We start from the raw sequence: 25,464 nt of genomic DNA, 5'->3' as shown, positions 1-25,464 counted from the left end.
GAGCAGTTAAGCTGCCTTTTGTATTTTAGCGATATGTTTTATAACAAGTGTGGTGTTGATGTCTTTTCACCTGCAACCGTTCATGTCTGCACAAAGGGGATTGCACTTGACTTCAGACTTGACTGAAGAACTTGTAACTTGACTTAAGGCTCACACTTCACTGACATACTGCAGTCCGTCATTTGGACCTGTTCCACTATCTCTTTTTGAATCTGACTTGAACGTTTCTGCACTCAGCTAAAGGTTTAGTTTCAAATCAATAAAGAACCTTTGAGTTTGGAAAAAAAAAGGCTAGTTTTCAGTACCTACTGCTGTTCTCCTTTGACTTTTTCCATCAAATGTTTGGCTTCAGTTCCTTAAAGCAAAAAAAGAAGAAGAAAAAGAAGAAAAGTGGAGTGTGGGTTCAGGTTTGTTTCTTACCAGAGCATGTCAGCGTGATGTCAGTCTGTACCACATGACCCCACCAGTCTTGAGATGCTGCAGCTCATTGTTGCCTGATGGCAGAAACAAATGTCTCCTTCCACTTTCACTCCCTGCAGCATGGCACAGCCTCTGTGAATGTTAACTGTAGTGATCGATGGATATATTGCTAGCTATTGCAATATGCTAAATATATTATCAACTTCATCAGTGAATGGATTTAATTAACTTTGCTGTAAATTATGTGAACTCTTCTTATATTGCTGTTTTTGCTGTAAAACATTTCCTGCCTTAACTGTGTGAGACTCTCCCCCCTCCAACCCCACTCCTTACAGATTTTATATGATTAGATAAAAAAAAGTCTGCAACATAATTGGATACATGGTGTTATTAGAGAAGCAATTTCCTTCCAATCTATTTCTACCCATAAACATTTGGGTTGCAAGACTTTGTGTTCAATAGACACTCGTGATTTTAATTAAATTTAGTTGATTATCGACAGATTGTTTTTGCCTTTTTTTAAGAGTCTCATTTGCAGAGAAAGATTTAAGAGCTTTTTAACTTCATTAGGAGACAATTGTTGCTGTTTCCATTATGCAGTGCAAATGTGATTAAAAACCTCTATCGACCAGATAGAAGCAGAGGCTGGAAGGAAAAAGTTTTGAGTCATATTACTCTGGCAGATGTATTTACATTTTTACATTTATTATTTCAATGAAAAAATATGTATATGAATTGTCTATATGCTAAATAGTAAGTATTGAGATTGGGGTCGGAGGTGTCATCTGATTGTTGGGTATATCTGTTTTCTTTGTATTATTGCAGGGTCCTTACCTTATGCAGCGCCTTGGGGCAACTGTTGTTGTGATTTGGCACTATATAAATAGAGTTGACTTGAACTGAACTGGACTGAATTGGACAACTAACTTGGACAAAGTAGTTCCAGTTGAGTAGACCAAACGTAACAACACCCCTGAGCCCTCTTTGGACAGCAGAGTGCTAAAGTTAGATTGAACACATGCAAAATCTTTCCAGCATTTTTGGGCTTGAACTAAAGGGACAAGTTTTTAGAAAATATTGCTATTGCTCCAATAAACCCATTGGAGAATAAAGCGGCCAGGAACTGAACCACCAACCTTTAGTTGGTGGATTAGTAGATGACCTACTCTTCCTCCTCAGCTACAGCTACCCCCTTAAAAGTGCTTGCTGTAGATTTTTCTCTGAAATACATTTTAAGACTTCATAAAGGGAGCAGGGATACAAGTTAAGAGATAATGCAGTCAGTAGTATCAATGCTTACTGTAATAGTTTGACACTGGTGAAGTGGTAACATGTCTTCTTTAATAATCTAAGCATTACAGCAGGAAGCAGAGTTAATACCAAATAGGGAAATGACAACAGGTAAGCTCATAAGAGGGGATTACTATAGAAGGGAAAAAAACAAACAAACCATCAAAAGCAAAGTGTGTCGGTGTCATCTGTTCATGTTTTTCTGAAGGGAGGAAACATTTTCACGGCCGGAGGCTTGAAGCAGCTCTTCATTTATTCTAGTTATGTTTCTGTAGAGTTTCCCTGGTGGCATGGGGGCAGAACTGAGTATTAATGCAGTCAGAGGAGGTTTTGAACTGCTCTCTGTAGAGATTTTGCATCAGCAGGAGCACTAAGGATGTGTGTGATGGTGCATATAGAGCACAGGAACATGCTGACTTTGGATGGCAGAGCACTTTGTTTCTCCGACTGAAGAAGTTTTGTCCTCCAGATGCTATCGCGTCAGGTCATCTGAGTTATTGCGCTAAATATCCCTCAAGTGTGCCTAACTTGAAAACACTGCCATGCTGGCACACAGCTGTAACTCACAGTTAATGTAATGGATTATTATCACCTTGCCACAGCGTTGCAGGGCTCTGCAGCGCTCTGCTCAGGCTGCTGGAGCAAAACTTTAAATGTGAGCAGAACAAACAGAAGCATCAGTGATTTTGTAATTAGTTGCCTGTTTGAAAATAGGTTTTACATTTTAGTGATTAAAGACATGGCTTTAAATGGATTATGGTTCAGAACATTTAATCACCGGTGAGCCAGCGCTCGCACCCCAGTAATTCGAGCTGGAGTTTACCAACAATTTCTGCATCCTGGTTTAAGTGAGCACTGGGTCGCAAGGGCCATCGCAGCAGCTGCCTGGAGGGTATGAGGCAATCAACAGTCTTCAAGGTTTATGCTGCAATGCTGCTGTGACAGTAAACTTTATGCAGTGAATAGAGGTTATTGCTTGGGGGCAGGAAATCTTTTTTATTTTCCTTATAAGCTGGGCACCCCAAATAAAGAGAAGAAGAGAAAGACTTAGATAGGGGGTAAATGTGCTGTTGAGCTTTGCACACCTGTCTGTCTTAATGGAGAGGGAGTCACAACAAAACCCCTTTAGAATTACTTGTTTCTCTGCTTTAATTAGTTTAACAATGTCACCTAATCCCCAATAACACACAGACAATTACAGCATTTCATTCCTTTGTTATAAATGTCGACAAATAAATACTTTAAATCTCTGAAATTACTTTGTAGTACTTAGTGGTGGGACCTTTCCTTTTTGATTGATATCAGATAATTCAGATCAAACTGAAGATGTGTTTTCAGTAAGCTAAGGCAGCTCTAACAAACTTTCAGACTTGTTTCACTAATTCCACTCATGCAGTAAGTGACATACTAACCAGCCACGCCGTTCAGTGGTTTGTTTCAATCAATATAGAGACAAGAACACCACCGTGGCTCTTTTTCTTAGCTGAAATTGATTGTTGGTAGTTGCTGCTCATACAGTGCTGTGCAAAAGTCTTGTGCCACCCCAAATGTCTTTGTATTTTTCTAGAAAAATGCAAAGTGTACAAGGCAAAAAATATTTTTACAATTCTAACAAGATTGAAAGTCCATATTTGGTTTGATCACCTTTATTCTTCTACACAGCCCGAACTCTCTTAGTGAAGCTCTTTTGTAGTTTCTTCAAGAAGTCTTCAGGGATAGTTCTCCGGGCTTCATGAAGACATTCAAAGCTCTTCTTTGGATGTCGGCTTCCTTTCGTTCTGTTCTCTGTCAAGATGATCCTACACTGCTTCAGTAATGTTGAAGTCCAATCCATGACTGGTACTGTTCCAGTGTTTGTGCTTTTTTCTTTGCAGCTGGTTTTGCAACTTCAAATCTGATGATACTTTTCGACCTTCGTTTAATTCAATTTTGACAAGATCTCCAACACCACTGGCTGCGGCCCCAATGACCATTTTAAATGAAACTCAGATACAGCTGAACTCCCGACTGTCAGTTTTAATTCAGGGGGCTGAACAAAAAGATTACATAAAAATGTGAGGAACTAAAGTATTTTTGAATACACTCCCTTCATTTCAGGGGCTCTTAAGTAATTGGACAAATTAAATAACTGAAAATAAAAATGACAATTTCTAATACTTGGCTGAAAACCCTTTGCTTACAATGAGACCGAAGTCTTAAACTCTGTCCATCTGTATTATGGAACGCTGCTCAATCAATTTGACTGCATTTAGCTGGATTTGAGCAGACAGTATGTCTCTGAACACCTCAGAATTCATTCGGCTGCTTCTGTCCTGTGAGACGTCATCACTAAACACTCTAAACACTAATGTCCCAGTGCCACTGGCAGCCATGCATGCCATCACACTGCCTCCGCCGTGTTTTACAGATGATGTGATGTGCTTTGGATCATGAGCTGTTCCAAATCCAATTTTCCTTTCTATTCCTGAGACTTATGAGTGGCTTGCACCTTGCAGTGAATCCTCTGTATTTACTTTCATGCAGTAATCTCTTTATGACTTGGATATCGATACGCCTACCACCAAGAGAGTGTTGTTCACTTGGTTTGCTGTTGTGAAAGCATTCCTCTTCACCATAGAAATGATTCTGAGATCATCCGCCACTGTTGTCTTCCATGGACATCCAGGTCTTTTTGTGTTATTGAGTTCACCAGTGCTTCCTGTCTTTCTTGTTTTCTCAAGCTGTACCAAACTGCAGTTTTTGCCACTTTGACATGTTGTCTGTTCACAGTAAAATCTTCCAAATGCAAGCACCACACCTCAAATCAACTCAAGCCCTTTTTTCTGCTCAATTGATAATGACATAATGAAGGAACTGCCCCATGAAATATCCTTTGAGTCAATTGTCCAATTACTTATGGTCCCTTTAAAAAGAGGGTGGCACATGTTAAGGGGCCGAAACGCCTAAACCCTTCATCCAATTTGAATGTGGATATTCTCATATGAAAGCCGAGAGTCTACACATTATAACCATGTCCATTATATGACTATAACTGAAATATGTTTCAGTGAACAGGTAAAAAACAAAAAACAAAAAGAACTTGGGTTCACATATATTTGGACAATGACAACTTTTTTCAGGCCTGACACTTCTGTCCTCCACTTTTCCAGGCGGACAAGTGGAGGACAAGTATCTTAAGTACACAATACACAGCAAGCTAAAATATGCTGAGTTTTTGGGTAATGGCTCTGTGTAATCACCTTATTGTTGCAAAACCACTATTTTATCCCTGTCGAACTGTGTTAGCTTTGACATTTTTCAAAGATTTTACTAAAGAAATGGTGACAGATTATGTGTTTTTGTGACAGGCTGCTGTAACAAAAGATATTGGTTTGTAAAAATACAATTTAAAATTGGTTCTTTGTTGCCTGTTATATGTAGACAGAGCACTCATTCGTCCCTTGAGGTTACATTTGACTCGTGGGGAAATTATTACATTGCTACATATATGATACACGTGCACAGGAGGTTGTGTTGCTCCAACATACAGACAGAATCTATTCACAGACACACACAAATACCACGTCTAATCCACGTTTGTGGCGATTAGAAGTGTCTTCCCATTCACAGAGAATCCAGTTTCAAATTTTATTGATCACTTTTGATCACTACATAGTACAACTCCACTTTATATCTCGACACTCAGACTTTGATCAACCACCTTATTTTGAACTCAGACCCCTCAGATCAGAGAATCAGTTACCATCACAGGTTCCAGAGTGCAGAGTGCTTAAATCAAAGGGGGAGTTATACTTGTGCTGAGGGTTTGCTGTGGGATAAGCTCCAGTTTGATTTTTTCCCCTCCCTCTATATATATTAATTTACTTCTATAGAAATAGACTGGCTTTGTTTTTTAATAATACATGTCATGTCACTATGGATCTTTTGTCTTTTTTCCCTTCGTTAATTCTGTGAAACACATTTTAAGTGTTTTTGAAACAAATACCAAGGGCATTATCCCAGCTGGTGAAGAGGGAAAGCATCCTAAGAATAAATTATGACACTTCTACTTAGTTTGCAATCTGCAAAAGTTGATTCTGTTCATCTGGACGTAGCGTTTTGTGGGAGGAACGTTTCGTCACTCATCCAAGTGACTTCTTCAGTCTCAGCTGACTGTTTCTCCAATCTTATAAACAGTACATTTGCATAATGACTGAAACCAGCCCACTGAAGGAACAATGGGCTGGGAGGTCAGTTCCTTAATCTTAATTATGCAAATTGTCATGACCATTGATCAACAACCACTGATCAATGGCCATGAGTACCATTCAGAGAGAGTTGGGGAACGGCTGCAATCACAGCATTGTAAGATGGTGATGTACCCTTAGGCCCCCTCGTCGATTCAGAGATGGTTTTTCCCTTTTCACGTAAATGGCTTCCTTGACTTCCCGCTCAAACCAGCGTTCCTCCCTGTCCAGGATGTGTTCAGGATCCTCATCCTTGAAAGAGTGTCCACTGGCCTGTAGGTGTAAATAGACTGCAGAGTCCTGGCCTGACGAGGTAGCCCTTCTGTGTTGTGCCATCCGCTTCGCCAGAGGTTGTTTGATTTCCCCGATGTATAAATCCTGGCAACCCTCCTGGCACTTAACAGCGTACACTATATTACTCTGTTTGCGTCGGGGGACCCGATTCTTGGGGTGGACCAATTTTTGGCACAGTGTGTTTTGGGGTTTCAAAGCCACAGAGACACGGTGTTTAGAAAAAATGCGTCTCAACTGCTCGGATACTCCGGACACATACAGGATCACTACAGGTTTTTGCTGGGGCAGCGGTTGTCCTTCTCTCTTGGATTGGCTGGAGCTTCCTTTAGATGCTGGGATAACCACATTTACTCAGGGCCTTCTTGATGTGCTGTTCTTCTGCCTCCCTGGCTGCTGTGTCAGTGGGGATGGTATTCGCTCTGTGTTGAGTGACGAAACGTTTCTCCCACAAAATGCTACGTCCAGATGAACAGAATCAACTTTTGGAGATTTACTTTCCTGGATGATTGAGAATGCATCATTAGTTTCTAATCATTTTATATTTGAATATTCATGTTCCAATTATGTAATCTTTTTTTTTTAGCCACAAGTACAATTTTTCCAATATCTAATGCACTATAACAACCTGCATTGTATCCATTTTCTTCTCCTGACGGTTTATTTATTTTTTGTTAAAATAAAACAACTGAAGGCCACACGTAAATCATAAAAGAACTTTTATTTCATTTTGGATTAGAAAGTTGTTCTGCATTACTCATTACAGTACAAACCAGGAACCAAAATTCAAAGGCTGCACATTGCAGCTGATGGACAGAGTAAAAACAAATTACTTCTCAGGTAGTAGAGTAGGCGCTGAAGAGAAAAAGGAAATGAGGAAAAATGATGGGAAAATTAAATTATCAAAACATAAGCCTTCATAGAAGGAGAGCTTCCAGATTTCCTGCAGCTGATGCTGCAAAGAGTGACTCGTAGGAGAAAAGCATCTCAAAACAGGAGGCAAACATTATTTCACATTTGATTCTCCGTGCACCAAAAACATAGCTGTGACTTAATCTCCTGTGTTATGAGCGGTTTTCTCACACCGGCCGTGAAACCAGGTGCTCAGGTTTCACTTCAGCGTACTTCACACTTACGACTTGGCACAAGACGTAACACAATCAAACTGAAACTGTCGATGCTCAATTCTTGATGAACTGATAAATCATGGATAAACAGAGGGCTCTGAAACAGCTGCGGGCCAGATAAATCTCCGGGAAATCGGAGAATACCACTCGCCTGCAGGCAAAAGTTGTCACATCCAGAAGAAAGCAACGTCCTTTTTAAGAATTGGGAGGCTGGAAGGTCTTGGAGGTGGCAAGCATGGCTCGCACTTTGGCCATCAGATCCTGCACAAAGAAGAAGAGAGAGAAAAACAAAACATGAGATGAGTTTTAATGTACAGCTTTCCCACTAAGACCCCCAGTACAATGTTGCAACTGGCATGGCAAGAGATATGCCATGCCTCGGTGGGTATAATAACAATACAACTAGTAGTCAGTTAGTTTGATCTAAGCAGATCTACTAAATCAAACAGAACCGATCAAAATTTAGGAGCGGAGCAAACACACTGCACTGGAAGGGGACAAAACAAAGCACTTTATTTTGAAAGAACTACAAAATGGAAAAAGTAGATCTGCCAACGCTTTTCTTTTCTTGTCACAGTGTTTTACTTCTCCTTAAAGAGGAATAGTTTCTCCTGTAATTCTTCAGCAAACTATTCCCTGCAGTACGAAAGAGCTGCTAGTAATGGTGTTCCCACTGAGAATCAACCATGCGGCTGACAGACACACAAGTTCATCCATTTGTTTTTTTGTTGTTGCTTGTGGGATGAATGAAGGCAACACTTTCATTCATTTCATAGAAGAAATAAAAAGCGAAGGAAGGAAGAAAACGAGTATGCAGGAATGTATAAATAGTCACTGAAATGTTACACCAGCCTCAAAGTTTTGTTGCACTGCTATACATTTTAAAAGATTAACAACAGAATCCCCTTAAAGGCAATTAGAAAACACATATATGAACTCCCCGGCCAACCCACACATATCCCTGACAACTGTAAACAGGTTATTTACTTAAAACAATATAATTAATAGGAAGTTGCAACGAGAGTGCACAGCAGGGAAACAGAAACAAAGTGGAAGAAACTGCCAAACAGCAGTTTTTCATTTCCACTTTCTCCTCCTTCACTCTTCAGGTAGAAATGTAAACTTTGCACACCACGGGGGCAAGTGCTTACGCTGCAGAATAGGAAGTGTTAATTTGCATCGCGGTGCACGAGCGATTCATGCACGCATGGACAAATATCCACCCTCGAGCTCTCCTGACAGATGAGACGAATTAACAGCTGTAATCACAAGAGGGGGGAAAGCTGTCATATCAAATCGCTCTAAAGGCCGTTTCTCTCAAAACCCTGATGTTCTCGGATATACACAGATAACGGACACGCACAATGACAACGCTCAGAATTATCATCAAGTGGCTGGACGTGTGCTCTAAATACAGCCACAAGTGTCCCGTCTAACTAATGTGCAGCTAAATTCTGGAGGTCTTTGCGTGCTGCACTTCAGTCGTCATGTATGAGACCATGTTGCATGACTTCTGGGACCAAAAAAAAAAAAGTTTGCTCATGAGTAAACAATCAATACATTCATCCATTTTCTTAACCACTTATCCAGTTCAGGGTCGCAGAGGGGCTGGAGCCTATCCCAGACACAGTCGATACAGTATTAACCTAAACAGTCCCTGCACTGCCCCACGTTCTGTAAAGAAAAAAAAAATTACAAAGATAAAATCTGAGAACATCCAAAAACCAGCAGGCTGCTCAGCATCAGTGAGACACAGCACTCTGCTCGCGTCACTGTAAGTCAGCAGTGGCATGTTTAAATCTGGAATCTAAATCTAAAGCTAAATTTAACCAGCAGGAGTCGTCTAATTGGAACGCTTTCCTATTACTAAATTAATTAAAGACAGACACCTGAGTTTGATGTTGAAACTTTTCATAAAGTTCACATTCGACTTTTTGTTTGATGCTGGAGTTTTAGTTGAGTGTGACAGTTAAATTGCCAGCTGTACTTATACCTCTGTAATAATGAACAGGGATACCTGTAAGAAAAGCATGTTTTTTTTCTCCACACTTGTGCATAATTTAAGTCCTTATCATTTTATTATATTTGTCTCATCTACACTGGAGTAAAGACCAACGGGCAGCTGCTACTCCACAACCCCACCACATATACACTTTACACCAACATAGACGACATTTAACGACCTCCCCGCACCCATAATGACGGTTTTGACACCTCAGTATACATCAATAAAGATACAGTTTGATAACCACTAGAACAGTTTTGGGTTTTTACACGGGTACCAGCAGAGGAAGAGACCACCCTGACTAACTTCTGACGCACACCCACTCATTTTGTTCTATAAGAAGGCCTGAAGACACACACTGGTCGCTTTACACAACGCAACTACAAAGCTACTTTCTAATTGTGTGTCTGTGCTTTTAAATGCCGTCTGGCTTTAAGCTGAGAAGTACAGCACAGTATTTCCTTATTTGACTGCAAAATTACACCAAAAATGTAAAAAACTTTTCCACAGGAAGCTTTAGTATTAAATGTGAACATTTGTGATATCGTAACATTTGTATGTTGGTAATAGTGGGGAAATTGAAGGAATAGATCGTGCGAGGTGCACACCTTCATCTGCTAAAGAACACGGCCTCTATTTAGACGGTTTTGCTGTTGTGTGTGGGGTGGAAATCAGATTGTGGCTGCGATTATTATTGACCGGCTTCTTTAGAAAACAATGTGAGACTGTTTGGAAGCAAACAGATATCACGCCTGCCTTTCTGTTGTATGTCTGATAAAGCTGTGCCAGAATCCTGTCATGAAATTAAACACATTACAAGGACAGCTTTATTTTTTCACTGAATTGGGATGTTGGGTTTTTTTCCTCATTAGGACAAACTATTTTCCTTGTATGCTGTCAGTTAACCACATTTACCTGTTTAGGATTGAAACCTAATTTTACAAACACTAGGCCTGAAAAAACTAACATGGAAGCACTATTTATAACTCTCACTGGGCCCTTAAGACAGTTTTAAAACTATAACCAGTGGGTCAAGTTAGGAAGTGAGATTACAGAAATAAGGGTGTCACATGTTTGCTTTTAACGGCAACAACCGTTAAACAAACAAAAAAAAACTGTTAGGAAAATCTTGAGGGAGCAATGTAGCAGCCACATGTATTGATATCTAGCCTTTCTGTCATTAGATCCCCCCCCCCCCAAGAAACTATGCAGTGTTTGAGATACCCACACTCCTAATTTAAAACACTCCCGGTCCCAGTGCAGTTCACTGTAAAGGTGAACAAAGTATCTTTCAAATGTACAGCAACAGGGAAGATGGGAAAGAAGAAAGAGGAATACAGACAAACACGAGAGAAATAAGAGCTGGAATGAAGCAAATAGCAACTAGGCACCCGGAGGGAAGCAGAGCCCATTAGGCAGATGAGGATGTGCTGAATTATTCAAGATGTGTTTGTAAAACATCACAGATGGGGTATAAGTAGTTAGCAGTTTTGAATCAGAGCATGTTGCAGCAGCATGTTTCCACCAGCTAGCTTGTGTTGCTATGTTGAGATGAAGGTGGGAGAAGCGACTACGAGATAATGAAAAAGAAACTGAAATAGGACTTTTTTTTGTTGTTGTTGCTGATGACAGAAGAATCAAGAGATGTTCATTGTGGAACACACACACACGGCCAGGTGAGCGAGTTAGTTTCACTTCAGTTGAAGTTATTCCAGTGTTCATAGAAGAGTTAGTGTGAACGCAGAGGCAACAGTATCGACCTGCATTACATCAACTCCCAGAAGCTCTAGAAATCCAGCACACTGCAGCCTCACTGTAAGATGCTGTCTAGTATGTACAGTATTCAATACATGTGAGAGCACCGCTGTGTTTATTAAATGACTTAAAACTGTATCGCCGCTTAATTAATGCATTAGTCACAACCGGAAAAAGAGTATCTCGCCTTTTAAATGGCGTGGATATCGTGATGTGAACCGCTGACTTGTGAAGACCGCCTTGAATCCTTAAGATAAACATTTTCACCATCGCTGTCTTAGTATTTTAAAATTGGATGTGAAACTGCATGCCCATTCACTCCTGACTCTGCTCTAGGCGCATCTTTTTATATCGTGTCCAGTTTTACACCTACAGTGAGGTGAAAAAAAGCTTTTAGTCACGCTAAAAATGTTTCAGATCCTCAAACAAATTATAATATTTGGCAAAGATAATCTGAGTAAATACAAAATGTAGCTTTAAATGAGGACTTTATTTATTAAAGGGAAAAAACCCAGATAGCAAGGAGACATTGAACAGATGTTGATTTTCCATCTGAACCATCAGAATCGTCAGGATTGAAATGTCAACACAAAACCAATGTTGAAACAACATTGAAATACTGATGAAACCTGACACTGACATTGAAATAACATTGATTCACTGTTGTTCTGTCATCGTTGATTGTTGATCTATTTATAGTTGACAAGGTGACAACAATCACGTTGAAAAACCATCGATTTATGGTTGAGCGGGAAATTAAAGCTGCTTGGACTATTCCGCAGCACCCCTCTCAGTGGTACATCCCTCCAGGTAACCATTGTCTTGTACAGTAGAGCGGGACATTAGATTTACTCTCAGCGGAATTGACCGGAGAAGGCATCAGTTCATGCACTGCACTGGCCTGCACCACGATTAGTATAAGGTAAGAATGAATGACTTTTGTTCTATTCGTTATTTCCACGGTTGCATTTGAATAACAGTAAAAAAAAAACAAAACTTGTTAATGTAAAGTTTCGGATAAAATGTGGGAGCCCGAAATTGTGTCTACTTTCATCTTACAATCCGGCAACAAATAAATTGCACTGCAAACAAAGTCTATCAACAAAGAAAACATTTTCGTTTCATACTTTTCTGTTATATTCCCTTACAAAGCTAGCTTTAACGCTTCGAGGGTTCCTTTGTTCTTGCCGTGGCCTCGGCGCTTGACCCAGACTTTCGCTCTGTAGTTGCTTTTTAGCATAGTACTACAAAAAATTGTAATTCTGTGATATATGATTGATAAACGTAAAGGTAACTGTATAAATGTGTTCAATGACTTTGTTACTTTTAATGATTGGAGAGCACCCGCTTCGATTCGCACTCAATTCAAACTTTACGCTGCACGCTCACCTAACTTGCGTTTGCACCTTTTGTCCACACGTAAACTGCGTTTAGCATTTACGTGTGGACGAGGAAGACGGAGAAAACGCAGCGTCAAAGGTGTGCGCCTATTTTGACGCCACACTGTGCGCCAAGTTTTTGTCTCGGTGCCATGAATTCCTACAATGGCAGACTTAGACAAAATACTGTTAATTTTATTATCTTCAGTGTTTAAATGCTTACATATACGGGTTTGCTTGTAATTGTTGCCTATATACATTTTAAGCTATTATTTATTATTTAGTTCAATCAATAGATCAAGTTTTGTAGTGACTATGAAATATATTGTAATTATCTGTTTCCTATTTATCCTAGACAGGGCCAAAAAGGACTCCAAATTAAAAAAAAGATAAAAATGAAAGACTGGTGCATTGTGCAGTTTAGCACTGGTGGTACAGAAATAGTCCCTAGATCATGGATAAATGGGGAGAAATTGTCATGGCCTCCATACCCTCCGTGAGACACATTCAGGATCCACGACGCAGTAAAGAGGAGAGTTCATCCTGGTGCAACATGGCTCACCTATGCACCAGTCCGACTTCTAATAAGCCATGGTGGGTATCATCTGGATTGGTGTTGTATAAATGTAACAATAACAAGTTTTTCGTGTCCTAATTTATGTCTGGCCATACATTGTGTTTGTACTTCCAGACACATTTCACGAAGCAGAACGCAGTCTTCAGAAATATCTAAGTGAACACTGTGATACGTCTGACCTTCAGTCCGAAGCTGAAACTCAGACCAGTCATAAAAGAAAGCACAAGTAAAACTTTTTTTATTTCATAAACATATCTTTGATTGCTAAGAATTTATGATCTTGTCTTTTATACATATCTGTGGTGCTTGCATACTGCAATATCACCACATAATATAGTCCAAAAAGTGGAAGCTTGTAAACTTTTTTATAAATGCAAAGCCGTGTACACTTGTGCACTTCAAAAATTCCTTGTATACTGTACCTTCTTGCACATCTCCGTTTCCTGTGTGTGTTGTTATAAATCAAACTGTAACTTTAGGAAAAAATATTCCAAAAGCACATTTGTAATTACTTATGACCGTTTTCAACTTTTTTTCTTTAGACCAAATCCCCTGTACACATATAGTGACTCAGAGGATGAGCAGCCCACAAAAAAAATGGTTTCCCCAGGCCCCTCGAGTGAAAATACCAGGTAATAAAATACTGTCTAGTGTCTTTGTACATGTCTGTGTGTGACACAAGGAAACGTTTGACAAGTTGTCTGTATTCTTAAATACTTAAAAAAAAAGCATCTTTTTCTGTCAGACCTGACGAGAGCTGTTAACGAACTCCGTGAGGAGGTCAGAGCCATCCGCAATACCGGCTGCAATGAATCGGTAGATGCTGGGGTACTGCCTCTGGATTTGCCCTTGCACAACATTGAGGAGCTAAACAATGCAGAGCCAGCTCTTCAATCACAAGAGGCAAATAAGGCAATGGTAAGTATATAAAGGTTATGTACACTTTGTAACTATAAAGTGTAATAGCTGTCAGATGTGATTTAAATACATAACAACGGCCTGTTGATTAAACACACAAGCACTTGCATACACATTTAAGACATGAGACACGCTAATTCCATCTCTTAAAATGTGTCTATAGGTGAGACGCTTTGCCTTGATTGGAGCCTGACGCAGCAGTTAGGGGCAAACTCTATGTCCGAGTTAGTCTTTGCACAAGCAGTGCAGAAATGGCTCCGATACACCCCAGATCGTTTGGGTGGTGCAGGACGCACATCATGCAAAAAATTACAAACTTCTGTGAATTATATAAACGTAAATAGGAAACTGTCTTTTAATAAAGTATTTAGCAAACGAAACATGCCTATTGACCCTTTTTTTGTTTATTTTTTCTCTCTGTTACATCACATGCAGTGCTTTCTTATTTTAGGATATTAATATTGACATGATACATTGTGAGACATTTGGGGTTTTTTTTTATAAAGGGTGTCCAATTTAAGGAATAAGTACAATTATGTGTTTAGGTGGTTGAAGTATTGATGGAAACATGCAGTAGTTTAGTATTGGTTAAAATACCTATAAAGAAAGGTAGGTTTCCAGTCATGATTTAACTGTTTTAATAAAAAGCAACTGTGCGAAAGAGGCGGAAAATCAACACCATAGCTCAACAGTGTTTCAATATCAGAATCTGACATTGTTTCAATGTCAGCAGTATTAGAAAATATAACGTTGAATCAACGTCAGGTTTCAACATTGATTCAACATCAAAACCTGACGTTGTTTCAACATTAAAAAAGGGTGCAAGAGTGACGTTAGGTCAACGTCACACTTCAACGTTGGTTCAATGACACAGCCTGATATTGACTCAACATTGTTTCAGTGTTTCCTTGCTATCTGGGAAGTAATCCGAACCTACCTGGCCATGTGTAAAAAAGTAATTATCCTCTTGTGAAAGTATGAATTAAATGATTACTCACATTTATGCAAAGTTGAGTTCAATTTCCCTCACCACACCCAGGACTGATTAATGTCAGACTTACTGAATAATGAAATCACTTAAACAGCACCTTTCTGACAAAGTAAAGCCTAAAAGATCCTAAAAGCAACTCATCATGCCATGATCTAAAGGAGCAGCTGGAACTGACATCTATCAGTCTGGAAAAGGTTACAAAGACATTTCTAAGGCTTTAGGACTCCAGCGAACCACAGAGAGAGCCATTATCAACAAATGGAGAAAACCTGGAACAGTGGTGAACCTTCCCAGGAGTGGCCGGCCTACTAAAATTCATTTCCCATCGAGGACTCATCCAGGAGGTCACAAAAGAGCCCAGAACAAAATCTAAAGAGTCACAGGCCTCGCTTGTCTCAGTTAAGGTCAGAGTTCACGATTCATAACAAGAAAGAGCCTGGGTAAAAATGGCATCCATGGGAGAGTTTCACAGCGAAAAACACTCTGCTGACCAAAACATACAGAAAGGACACAACACGCACGCACGCACGCACACGCGCACACACACACACACACACACACAGAGGGGCTTTGGAGAGTCTGGACCAACTGACATGCTTGGCATGACCTTAACAAGAGGAGCTATTAAAGTGTGACTTATATGCAAAAGAGAAAAAGCACTGAATGGGCTGCATCTGTCTAAAATCATCACTGATCTAACAGTTCTTCAGGGAGACTAATGATACATTAGAAAAACAAATATTAAACACAGTTGAAGCAATAATCAGGAGGTAGAGAACAAGCCATGGTCCCACTCAGAATCAGAGTGGCTGTTCGCTGCCAAACACACTGAACTACTTGCACATCTTTGAAAACAGACGGACAAGTGCTTTACCCTGGGCACAGGGGTTATCGCTGGAAATTACAGCTTCTGTGTTGGCTCAGGCAGTGTGAAGAAAATAGCATAACATCAGCTTCTATGGACAGTGCCCCCCCCCCTAAATACCATTTGCTCTTCAACATAAAGGTGCAAGATTACACTTTGCTAAAGTACCAGAAAAGAAGCCTGACTGACACTGGGAGCACCTCCTTCAGTCAAATGGGAATATTTTTGATATTTTCCTCTGATGAAATTAGGGCTGCCACAAACGATTATTTTGATAGTCGACTAGTCACCGATTAGTCAACTAATCAGATCATGCATCCATTGGACGTACAGCGTTCAGCTTATTGCACCAGCATGAATCTGCTCTTATATAACTATCATTAGCTTACAGCTTTAAGTGTTTAAGGTCTGTGCTAACTAAAAATAAAGACAAGATGATAGTTTATTAAATTTTAATGAAATTTGCAGATTGTTTCGGTGAAGTTTAATAAACTCCTTGCTATCTAAAATATAACAGGACACCGGAGTAAACTCTCTACCATCTCATACTTCTGATAATCAGCTGTCTGCTTGACGTTTATTCAGCTGTCTAAAAACTATAACTTTAATCTCAGCCAAACCGATTTACTCAGGAACAAATAAAACACTAAAAAAAGCCAAACAATAACATTTTTAAGTTATCTAAGTGACTTATATATATTTAACCTGAGTAGCGAAAGACGGCGGTGGGTTTGAAAACGATCTGTCGGGAGTCCGGTGTTCTCACCGGCTCTAGTGAGCCTTGCCCCCGGCTAACACTTGAGCTAGTGGGTAACAGACGTCTCCGAAAACGTCGGAGCGCTTTTGAAAATATGTGGTGTCTTGATAAACTGAGCAGATATTTGAGGTTTACACAGCTACATTCTCACCTGAAAATATGTTAAACATTTATTTTGTGGCCCAAAAAGAATAATAAGAGTAATATTAAAACTAACTAGCTGTCGCCATTGTTGGAAACTGAGCTGGGCTGCGCTATGAATTCTGGGACACAGCTACTTCTTCTTCTTCGGGGTTTAACGGCAGCTGGCATCCTTGTACATGCAGTGCTGCCATCTTCTGTTTCAGTCCGTTATTGCACTCTTAAATCCTGCTACTTATTCCTGCGTCTTTTGCGATCTTACAAAGCTTCAAACGACACGTCGACTATTAAATCAGTCGTCGACGATTTTGATAGTCGACGTAATCGTGACTAGTCGACTAATCGTGGCAGCCCTAGATGAAATCCAGCAGGCTACACATGAACCTGCCCAAGACTGCCACAGTGAATGCATAGTCATAAGAGTAAAGAATGGAGGTGGAAATAAAGATGAGATGGGCTGCACGGACACAAAAAGTGTTGGAAGAGGACACAGATGTCACCGTGAATGCCTGAGGATATGACAAACTCCCGTCAGACGAGATGACCTCCAGCCTCCAGAAGCGCGGCAACAGAGGAATATTCCTGCATGATAACAATCTAAAGCACACAGCAGACACACTGTGATGTGGTTAAGTACGTCACCTAATGTCAATCCAATATACCTTTGGAAGATTTTAAAGAAAGGCAGAGCAACATAAACCCTCCAGACTGTTTATGAATAATGGCAGAACACTTCTCCAGATTTGGCGCCACATAAAAATCGATGCGAAAGACGATTAAAAAAAGAAAAAGAAAAGTCAGTGGACAAGTACGGAAGAAATAAAAGATCCAAGTTTACATGCGAGTAAACGCTCTGTTCAGCTTAGAGAAACACATTCCCAGTAAGGTGACACAGTTCTGAATAATCAGTCTTTTAGGTGATATTGCACAGGGCTGTACTCCCACGTTTGACACTTTATGTTTACCTGCATGCTAGGTTTATTTCGCTCAGTTGGAGGAGAATCCGTGTATCAAAATAATGCATTGCAGAGGCAAGTATAAATTAAATTACTGACATTTAATCAGAGAGGTTTATGGTGATGTAGACTTAAAAATCAAAGTACGTACAGACATTTTTAGGCTTCTCAAAGTTCTAAGGTTTTCAACAGTAGTCAAATACAAGTAGATTAGGAGCAAAACAAAGAAGCTTCAGGAAAGAGATAAAAGCTACATAATAAATATGAATCTAAATGAGCACAATGTCCAAATGAGGACTGACAGGACTCAACAGTAACTGCTCGTGTTTTTGCACTTTTGTTTTGTGGATTTTACAACAATTTTAAGGAGAATCATTAAACAGACATTAATAAAGACAGTGTTTAAGAATATCAATGATCTCTGTGGATTATATAACGCTTCGTCTGTAGAAGTGATACGCGTGAATGCACTTAATCTGAGGTGCACTTCTGAAAGCAACAAAAATAGTGGCTATAAATTGTCTATAGCAATTTAAAAACATGCAGGCAAGGACAGTGCCTGCCGGGGTCAGAATTTATTGGCGAGCCGTGTGTGAGGTTACACTGTGAGTTACGGGTGTGTAGCACTTACTCAGATGCAACTGTTTTTCATTTTTCGCACCCAAATGAGACAAAACACCAACACAGCCTGCCACTTATCTACATTAAACAGGCCCAATATGACCCAGACGCACTATAACAATACAGCAATAATTATGTGACACCAATAAACACGTTGGTTCTCCTTTGGTCTGGAGGTGCCTCTCACTGTCAAAATCAAAGGAGAACCTGATGCTACGATGTGCTTTTATATTTTGAGGCATTCTGTGCTTCAGCAGCTTGAGGAACAAATACCCCGTTGCATAAAACAAGACTGAGATGCTGCACAAGCGCTAATTTTACTGTTGTGTTGTTTTGTGTGTGTTCACAGAGTTTTCAGCCATGCAGCCTATTTGTCAGCCACAAAATGAAAGGGTGGACTAACTGGCATTGTCCCGTCTAGAAAACTACAGGATAGCTGCTGTAATCCATGTCAGTGCCACCTTATCAGGCTGCATCAGAAACAATTGTATGCAAATGTTGGATTACTGTTAAATGCATGGCACTGATGTAAGCAGTACGTAAAATTCTCTCAAGCGCGCGCGCACGCACACACACACACACACACACACACACACACACACACACACACACACACACACACACAGTATTTTAACATTTGGTTTAGTCAACTGTCAGAAAGCGGCTACACGCAGAGCTCTATGTGCAGTTACTGTAATTTTACAGCTGGAAGTGTCTATGCTGTGCTCATCACTCAACAGGAGACTATGGGTTGCATTAGGGCATGACGACAGTGGCAACTATCCAATCAAACCTTTTCAGTAAGTTTTCTTTGGGTGTTTTTTATTAAAACAGAAAAGAAAAGCCTGACAATTAATTTTTTTAAGCAATTTGGGGAATGTGACTTCTCATCCTGCGCTCCCAGGATGAGATGCGCTGGGCCGAAGAGCAATCTGGAGCCAAGATGCACTGCCACGACGAGAAGTGATGAGAAGCAAAACTGACACAAGGTTCAGCTTTTAAGTTGAAGCGGCAACTTCTTAGCAAACACTCGCTTATTTACACATCACGTGTGTCGTTTAGTGCCAAGCAGGTAGTGTATGGCGAGCTTTTACAGCTTTAGGCTTAAACCCAAGCTTCCAAAACTTAGTTTTTACACAGCTAAGTAATAAACTAAAACAAGTTATAAAGTTATGTGAAGCCAACCTCTGCTTCTCTGTTGCGTTATAAAATGTAAAAGAAAAAAAACACATGGGGTATAAAACCATACTGAATGTTGAAACCTGCCATTTTCTTAACTTGAACTGACAACTTGCTGAACTTGACCTTGTGTTTCTCAGCAGTAATGGTAATGGTCCTTCTTGTCTGAATTTACAAGTACCACTGGAGAAAACATTTTCAAGACCATGTGCTGCTTCTGCCTCCTTCCTTTGCAGTGAAGTGAAATCCATCTCCCAAAAGACTTCGGCAAGTTTGCAGAGGTTTCTGTTTTTGCCTCTCGCTTCATCGGCGCCAACTAATATTCAGTCTCTCTTATCCTAAATTCTTGGCGAAGCTCCCAGGATGAGATGCGCAGGGCCGAAGAGCAATCTGGAGCCAAGATCCACTGCCACGATGAGAAGTGCTGTTTGTTTATTAAAATAAGAGCACATGTACCCCAAACAGTGGTAAACAAGACCTCAGCAACACGGTTCAACAATGTTATCCAACAAAACACTATTAGAAACCTGCGCCATCAACCGGTCAACCATCAGTCGACTATAAACTTAGCAGACACTTTTAACAAATCGAGGCCATCTACAAATCCGTTCTCACCGCTTTGTTTTGACAAGTGTTACTTCCAAGGTTATGAGAGAAATGTTAAGTTACATTTTTATCCAAATCAAAATTGATGACAAGTCCCAGAGGCAAGCAAAATCATGACGGTTTAATATCGGTCGTTCGGTGGCAACGAACCAAATTCAATTTGCTGCGGATGATCATTCAATATGGCTGAAACCGAGTGAACCTGGAGTCCGCACAGTTTTCTTAACAACAGTTTCAAACTGTCAAGAAACGAAATCAGACCGGCAGTTTTTCTCCAGGTATGATGCATGAGATTGGATTACACTGCCACTGAATACAGAGTGCAGCTTTATCACATTTGCACCACATATAAATGTAAGACATCGGCCTCCCCATGGTTCAAACAAACAAATATAGCACACCGACGTGCTGTAAAAACACACAGAAGGTACCGGGAGAAGTGGATAAATATAAAATGAGTTCAAGTCAAAAGCTCTAAAAACTAGCTATATTTTGGTGTATGAAAGAGAACAGCACTTTCCATCCTTCCTCTTTGCATGATGGAAACAAAGAACACCACTAAGTACTTTCATTGGATGGGATGGAAAAGTTCAGCAGGGGATGCATCTGGGATAAGAGCAAAGAACAATACCTGAGTTATTTTAGACTGAACAGAGGATACTATGGATGAGGACACTGCCTTGTCTTTCTCCAGAGAACCACCCCTGAAAAGAAAACAGAGGAGAAGGACACAAAAGAGTCAAAAAGCATAAAATCAATCATGTAAACAGGAGAGAATATTCAATATTTATGATGTTTCTCTGAAATGCCCAAAGTTCGACAGGCATTGAGAGCGATAGAAAGAAAAGATGGAAGGAAGGAAAGAGGTGAAAGAAGTGTCCTGTAACACTGAAATTTCCATCTAGAGTTAAAAGACCAAACACAGACAGAGTATTTAATCATGCAGACAAATTTCAGGCCTCAAGTTCAGCTTCACGGCTCCTTCCGAAGCTTAAATGTCTCTACAGTCCAGCATTTCATAATTCATCAAGAGATTAAAAAAAAAGGAACAAATCATGTACAAGTTGATTGAACACAACAGGTGAACATAACTGCAGAAAAGACCGCTGCTCATGATAAAAAGTTTAGCTTTTCTTCCTCTCACGAAGATGGAAGATTTCAAACGTTTGTGTGTGTGCACGGCACTCAGTATAAAGTACTACCTGCCCCTCCCGCTGTTATTATGGCATCATGATCTAGTTTCCTTTCCCCGGAGAAAGTAAACAGCAAAACCTTTCATGCTTTCACCCACAGTTTAGGAAGGAAGGGCAACAAAAGACTGTCTTCTATTGGAATGACTCCTGCATCTGCCAGGATAATTGCGCCCCACATGAAAAGACGAGCATTTACTAAATCTATGGAAGAAAAAGCATTCTCCTTCATAACAAAGCACATGAGACGGCTGATATACTGGTTAAGCAGAGCTTTTAAAAACATTAAATTATGGTGCATGCAATACTTCAGTTTGAACATAAAAGGAACTGTTGTGTTTTTCCAATTTTGCAGAAGTCAAAAATATTTACATTGTTTCCTGTTTTCCCAGAAGCCTGTTTTTTAATGACGGCAGATTTTAAAAGTTATGCTGGGTTACACAAACTAAAGACTGAAAAATTAAACTTTTAAACTACAAAACAAGTGAACATCCACAAACGCACTGGTTGGTATCAGCTAGAAGGCATGACGCTTAAAATCTGGAAACTTTGCAATAAAACTTTGGAAATAAAAGAGGTGGAATTTAAAATATTGTTATTTTGTAATTAACAGGCTCTATTTACCAACAAGCCACAAGTTCATAATGAGTCCTTCTCTTTTAGTAAGATATTGAAGTGAACAGAGTGCGCCTGGCCAACATTTAGTCTTCTTGCATTGAAAAGTCAACACGCTGCTAAAGTGGCAGACTACCAACTGCAAGTCTTATCAAGTCTGTGGCCAAGATCATTAATGCGCTTTTGCCCTTGTGACCTTTAAGCTGAAAGACCCAAGCTGTGCGCTGTGATATCAGGAGAGCAAACACTGTTCAGTAGAAGGAGTTTAGAAACAGAAAAAAACAACAACAACAACATAAAAATAAACATTTCTAAACATTAGTCAGTGAAAAAGAGTGCATCAGCATAACCTCTGTTAGGTTCTTAAATCGGCAGCAGCTGGAGTGTTCGATTATCAGACCTAAAGGAACAATCTATTGTTGCAAATAAGAGAGATTTAAATGCAAGAATACATCTTCTCATTTACTTGAAGCTAAAACAAAAACAAAAAAACCCCAAAACAAAACATTTAAGCCTTCAGTAAAGAGACTTTCATTTACATCTACATGCTGGATGCAAGCTGGATTATTGACAAGCGTCTGGAGGGGTTACCTTGAGTGAGCCAGGCTGGAGGCGGGGCTCGCTGATGGAGACAAAACTCTGCTGGGTGAAGAGTATGGTGAGAACGAGGAGGCCGCAATTTGCATCTGTCCTGAGGATGCCAAGGAGCTCCTCTGCTGTTCAGGAGGAGACCTGACAAACGCAAGAAGAGCACAGCAGGAGCTAAAAACTAAAACGCCTCAATCAGATATTAACACTGCACAATAAACAGTGGTGGTTTGTATCTGCCAAGCCTTGCATGAAATATTGGTGTACTCAAAACAAAATGTACAAAATAAACGTCTTTAATTATAATTTAACTGAGCATATGAACTGCTGTAATATACACCCTTAACTTCACAGGCCAATTAAACTCTATTTAAGAGGCATTTTGCATAGTTATTCCCAGTCTCTTACTCTGGTTTGAACAATTCCCTGCAAATTTCATTCAGTTACAAGATTTTTGAGGATTTTCTTGCTTGTGCTGTTGTTTGTTTATAATATTGTAATATTAGTATTGCCTTGTGGTAACAACTAGTCCATTTCATAAGGCTTCATTCTTTCATCATTATCGTGATGAGAGGTCTGTTTCTGGTTCAGCTCTTTCTTTTGGACGGATGCCTTAAAAATCTTTAGAGACTCTTTGGTATGTTGCAGATTTCCCAGGTGAATCAATGACAGGAGGCTGCCCAGTGCCTAAAGCAGTGAAACGCTAGTGAGCATATTTTTTTTTAAAAAGACTGTACTTTTATTTTTTGTAACAATGCCTATTTATCTGTCGGTATCAAGCGACTGTTGTACAATTATAAAGACAAAACTATATTTACTGGGATGAACTCTGCAATGCATTTGCCAAAACTTCCTCATGCCCTCCCCTTTTTGGGGAATCAAACTGTCTTCGAGTTACATGAAGTTGGCCTTAATGACACATGGAAAACCTTGAACACTGATAACGGTTCCCCCGCTGCTTTTGTAAAAATAAAGAAAACTGAAGAATATCAAGAAAATATGGACTAACCACCCAAGAGTCGCATCATTAGTGCCCCTTCTCAGCTTTAAAGGCAGCAAAAATCAATGTTTTTAGTGTGAAAACAAAGCTGCATGTGAGGACCTATGACTTGTGAAGACACCTGCTGTTAGATTTACCTGGATCTTGAAAGCCCCCTGGGCAAGTTGGAGCTGCTGCTGGGATGATGGTGTTCCCGCTCTTTCTCCTCGCGTCTCCTTTCTGATGAGTTGCCTCTTCTGTCTTTTCTCCCTGGGGAGTGTGAACGGGATCTGGACAGAGAGCGGAACAAAGAGAATGAAAGATGGAAGAAATCGTTAAATATCAGAAGGCAGAATATGAGAGAGAAGCAAATGAATTGGAAATAAAGAAAAAGAGGAGAAGAGTGAGGCAAAAACAAAATGATAAGCCTAATGGCGTTAAAGTGAAAAAGAAAAAAAAGGCGACATGAGGGCTTTGCACAACTGAAAATGAAGAAAAGATAGGTTTGAATAAGACTTTCAATTATTTCAGTAAACCTTTGGAAGACCTGAACGTGGTGCAATTTACAGATAAACACTGTTTAAATACTGAGGAACTGAACAGGAAAAAAAATCATTATTCAGTTCATTACTTTAATACAAGTTATATAAAAGGACTCACAAAATGGAAATACTACTTTTATTCTTAACTAGGCAGAAAAGCATTAAGTATTCATAAATATTTTAAGAAATTAATAACCTTGTCAGATTTCTTTCCATAAAGGGCAGTCAAATTTATTTTGTCCCACTGCCTAATATGCAGAACATGCATGCCATTTACAAACACAGCATAGCAAGGCTGGAAAATGAAACAACCAGGATAAGATTAAGAATACAGCCTGTGTGTGTGCGTCTCTTTCCTATCACAATGTTCTAATAGTTGAACCTCTCAGTTCAGTTACCTTGCTCAAAACAAACAACAAATCTGTAGAAAGGCAGCATAAACTCAAAGCAAAACATAATGACAAAAAAGAAATAACAGAAGCTTCTTTTCAGCCGCCTGTGGCTGGAGTGAGCAGCATCACTGTTGCATTCACTCTGACTTTTTTGTGGTGGATTAAAAGAAATAAAAAAAGGCTGACTTTTCAGTGGGAGCGTCTTACCTGGACCTGCGGGATCTCCTGTAGGCACTGGGAAGGGAGTGTTTGCTCTTTGATCTCGATGCTGACCTGGATCTTGACCTCCTCTTGTGTTTTTTCTTCTTTTTGTCTTTGTCTCTCCCTTTGTTCCTATCCTTGTCTCTGTCTCTCTGTCTGTCCCTGTCTCTGTCTCGATCTCTGTTTCGATCTCTGTTTCGATCTCGATCTCTGTCGCGATCTCTGTCGCGATCTCTGTCGCGTTCTGGACCTTTGGAGGAGGTAATATACGAGGAAGATGATGACGAGACGGATGGGGGCTCCCTGCTGTGGTGGCTTCTATGGTTCTCCACAGACAATCTTTGATCCTGAGCATAAACAGGTGGTGCAGGGGATACTTGAGGAGGTGCAGGATCCACAAAAGCAGAAAAAGCTTCTTGCAGCTAAAGAAAGACAAAATGAGGACAGAAAGCAAACAAACGTCAGTTTTATTTTGTTGTTTATTTCCCCCCACATGCACAGTACCTTCCTATATCTGATATTGTGGACAATTAACAAGCTTGTCTACTTAAAAAGATGAAGGCAATGGACAACCCTGGCTGGAATGTGTTTACCCCAGCTGGGGGAACACTGTGCAAGTAATTAGGTTAACTGGTGACAGATCAGTAACATAACCGGGTATTAAACGAGCATCTTAGAGAGCCATTGTTTCTCTAAAAGACAGGCAGAGATTCACCAATCTGCAAAACACATACGTCTACAAATTGTGGAACTATTTCAAAATCCATGTTTCTCTGTACAACTCTGAAGACTTTGAATATATAACATCAAAAGATTCCTGGAATCAGTATTGGATGCTTGTGATCTTCAGGGC

At 39.9% G+C, this 25,464-nt stretch overlaps 2 protein-coding genes across 6 annotated transcripts in view; one reads left to right on the top strand and one right to left on the bottom strand.

The window, feature by feature from the left end:
* Positions 1-6,929: 6,929 nt before the first annotated feature.
* Positions 6,930-25,464, bottom strand: part of sfswap (splicing factor SWAP) — a 54,538-nt gene continuing 36,003 nt past the window's right edge. For all 3 annotated transcript variants that reach the window (XM_085279355.1, XM_085279357.1, XM_085279358.1), the window contains exons 15-19: positions 24,618-25,033; positions 23,635-23,766; positions 22,501-22,641; positions 20,736-20,808; positions 6,930-7,615 (exon numbers count right to left, since the gene is read on the bottom strand). In XM_085279355.1, the coding sequence (XP_085135481.1) occupies positions 7,550-7,615; positions 20,736-20,808; positions 22,501-22,641; positions 23,635-23,766; positions 24,618-25,033 (828 nt within the window). In that variant the 3' untranslated portion in view covers positions 6,930-7,549. The remainder of the gene's footprint in view (positions 7,616-20,735; positions 20,809-22,500; positions 22,642-23,634; positions 23,767-24,617; positions 25,034-25,464) is intronic.
* On the top strand, positions 13,000-14,232 carry LOC146570731 (uncharacterized). 3 transcript variants are annotated; one of them, XM_085281225.1, is made up of 5 exons: positions 13,000-13,087; positions 13,185-13,296; positions 13,613-13,702; positions 13,816-13,988; positions 14,152-14,232. In XM_085281225.1, the coding sequence occupies exons 3-5, from the start codon at positions 13,648-13,650 to the stop codon at positions 14,179-14,181; spliced, it is 258 nt and encodes an 85-aa protein (XP_085137351.1). In that variant the 5' UTR covers positions 13,000-13,087; positions 13,185-13,296; positions 13,613-13,647; the 3' UTR covers positions 14,182-14,232. The 3 variants fall into 3 exon arrangements, with proteins under 3 accessions (XP_085137351.1, XP_085137352.1, XP_085137349.1); XM_085281226.1 differs by having other exon boundaries at positions 13,000-13,296; XM_085281223.1 differs by lacking the exons at positions 13,000-13,087; positions 13,185-13,296 and having other exon boundaries at positions 13,482-13,702.

Source organism: Mchenga conophoros, linkage group LG7 (assembly GCF_057382185.1).
Source record: "Mchenga conophoros isolate Kocher_MC1m ecotype Shallow Benthic linkage group LG7, M_conophoros_male_GT1.1, whole genome shotgun sequence".
Taxonomy (NCBI): domain Eukaryota; kingdom Metazoa; phylum Chordata; class Actinopteri; order Cichliformes; family Cichlidae; genus Mchenga; species Mchenga conophoros.
Note: the sequence above shows the minus strand (reverse complement) of the source record. Positions and strands in the feature narration are given on the sequence as shown.

Excerpts from the sequence above, each read along its gene's own strand:
- LOC146570731 (XM_085281223.1), top strand. The coding sequence starts at position 13,585 with ATGACCGTTTTCAACTTTTTTTCTTTAGACCAAATCCCCTGTACACAT. Across the intron at positions 13,703-13,815 it reads CCCTCGAGTGAAAATACCAG|ACCTGACGAGAGCTGTTAAC; the intron begins GTAATAAAATAC and ends TTTTTCTGTCAG. Across the intron at positions 13,989-14,151 it reads AAGAGGCAAATAAGGCAATG|GTGAGACGCTTTGCCTTGAT; the intron begins GTAAGTATATAA and ends ATGTGTCTATAG.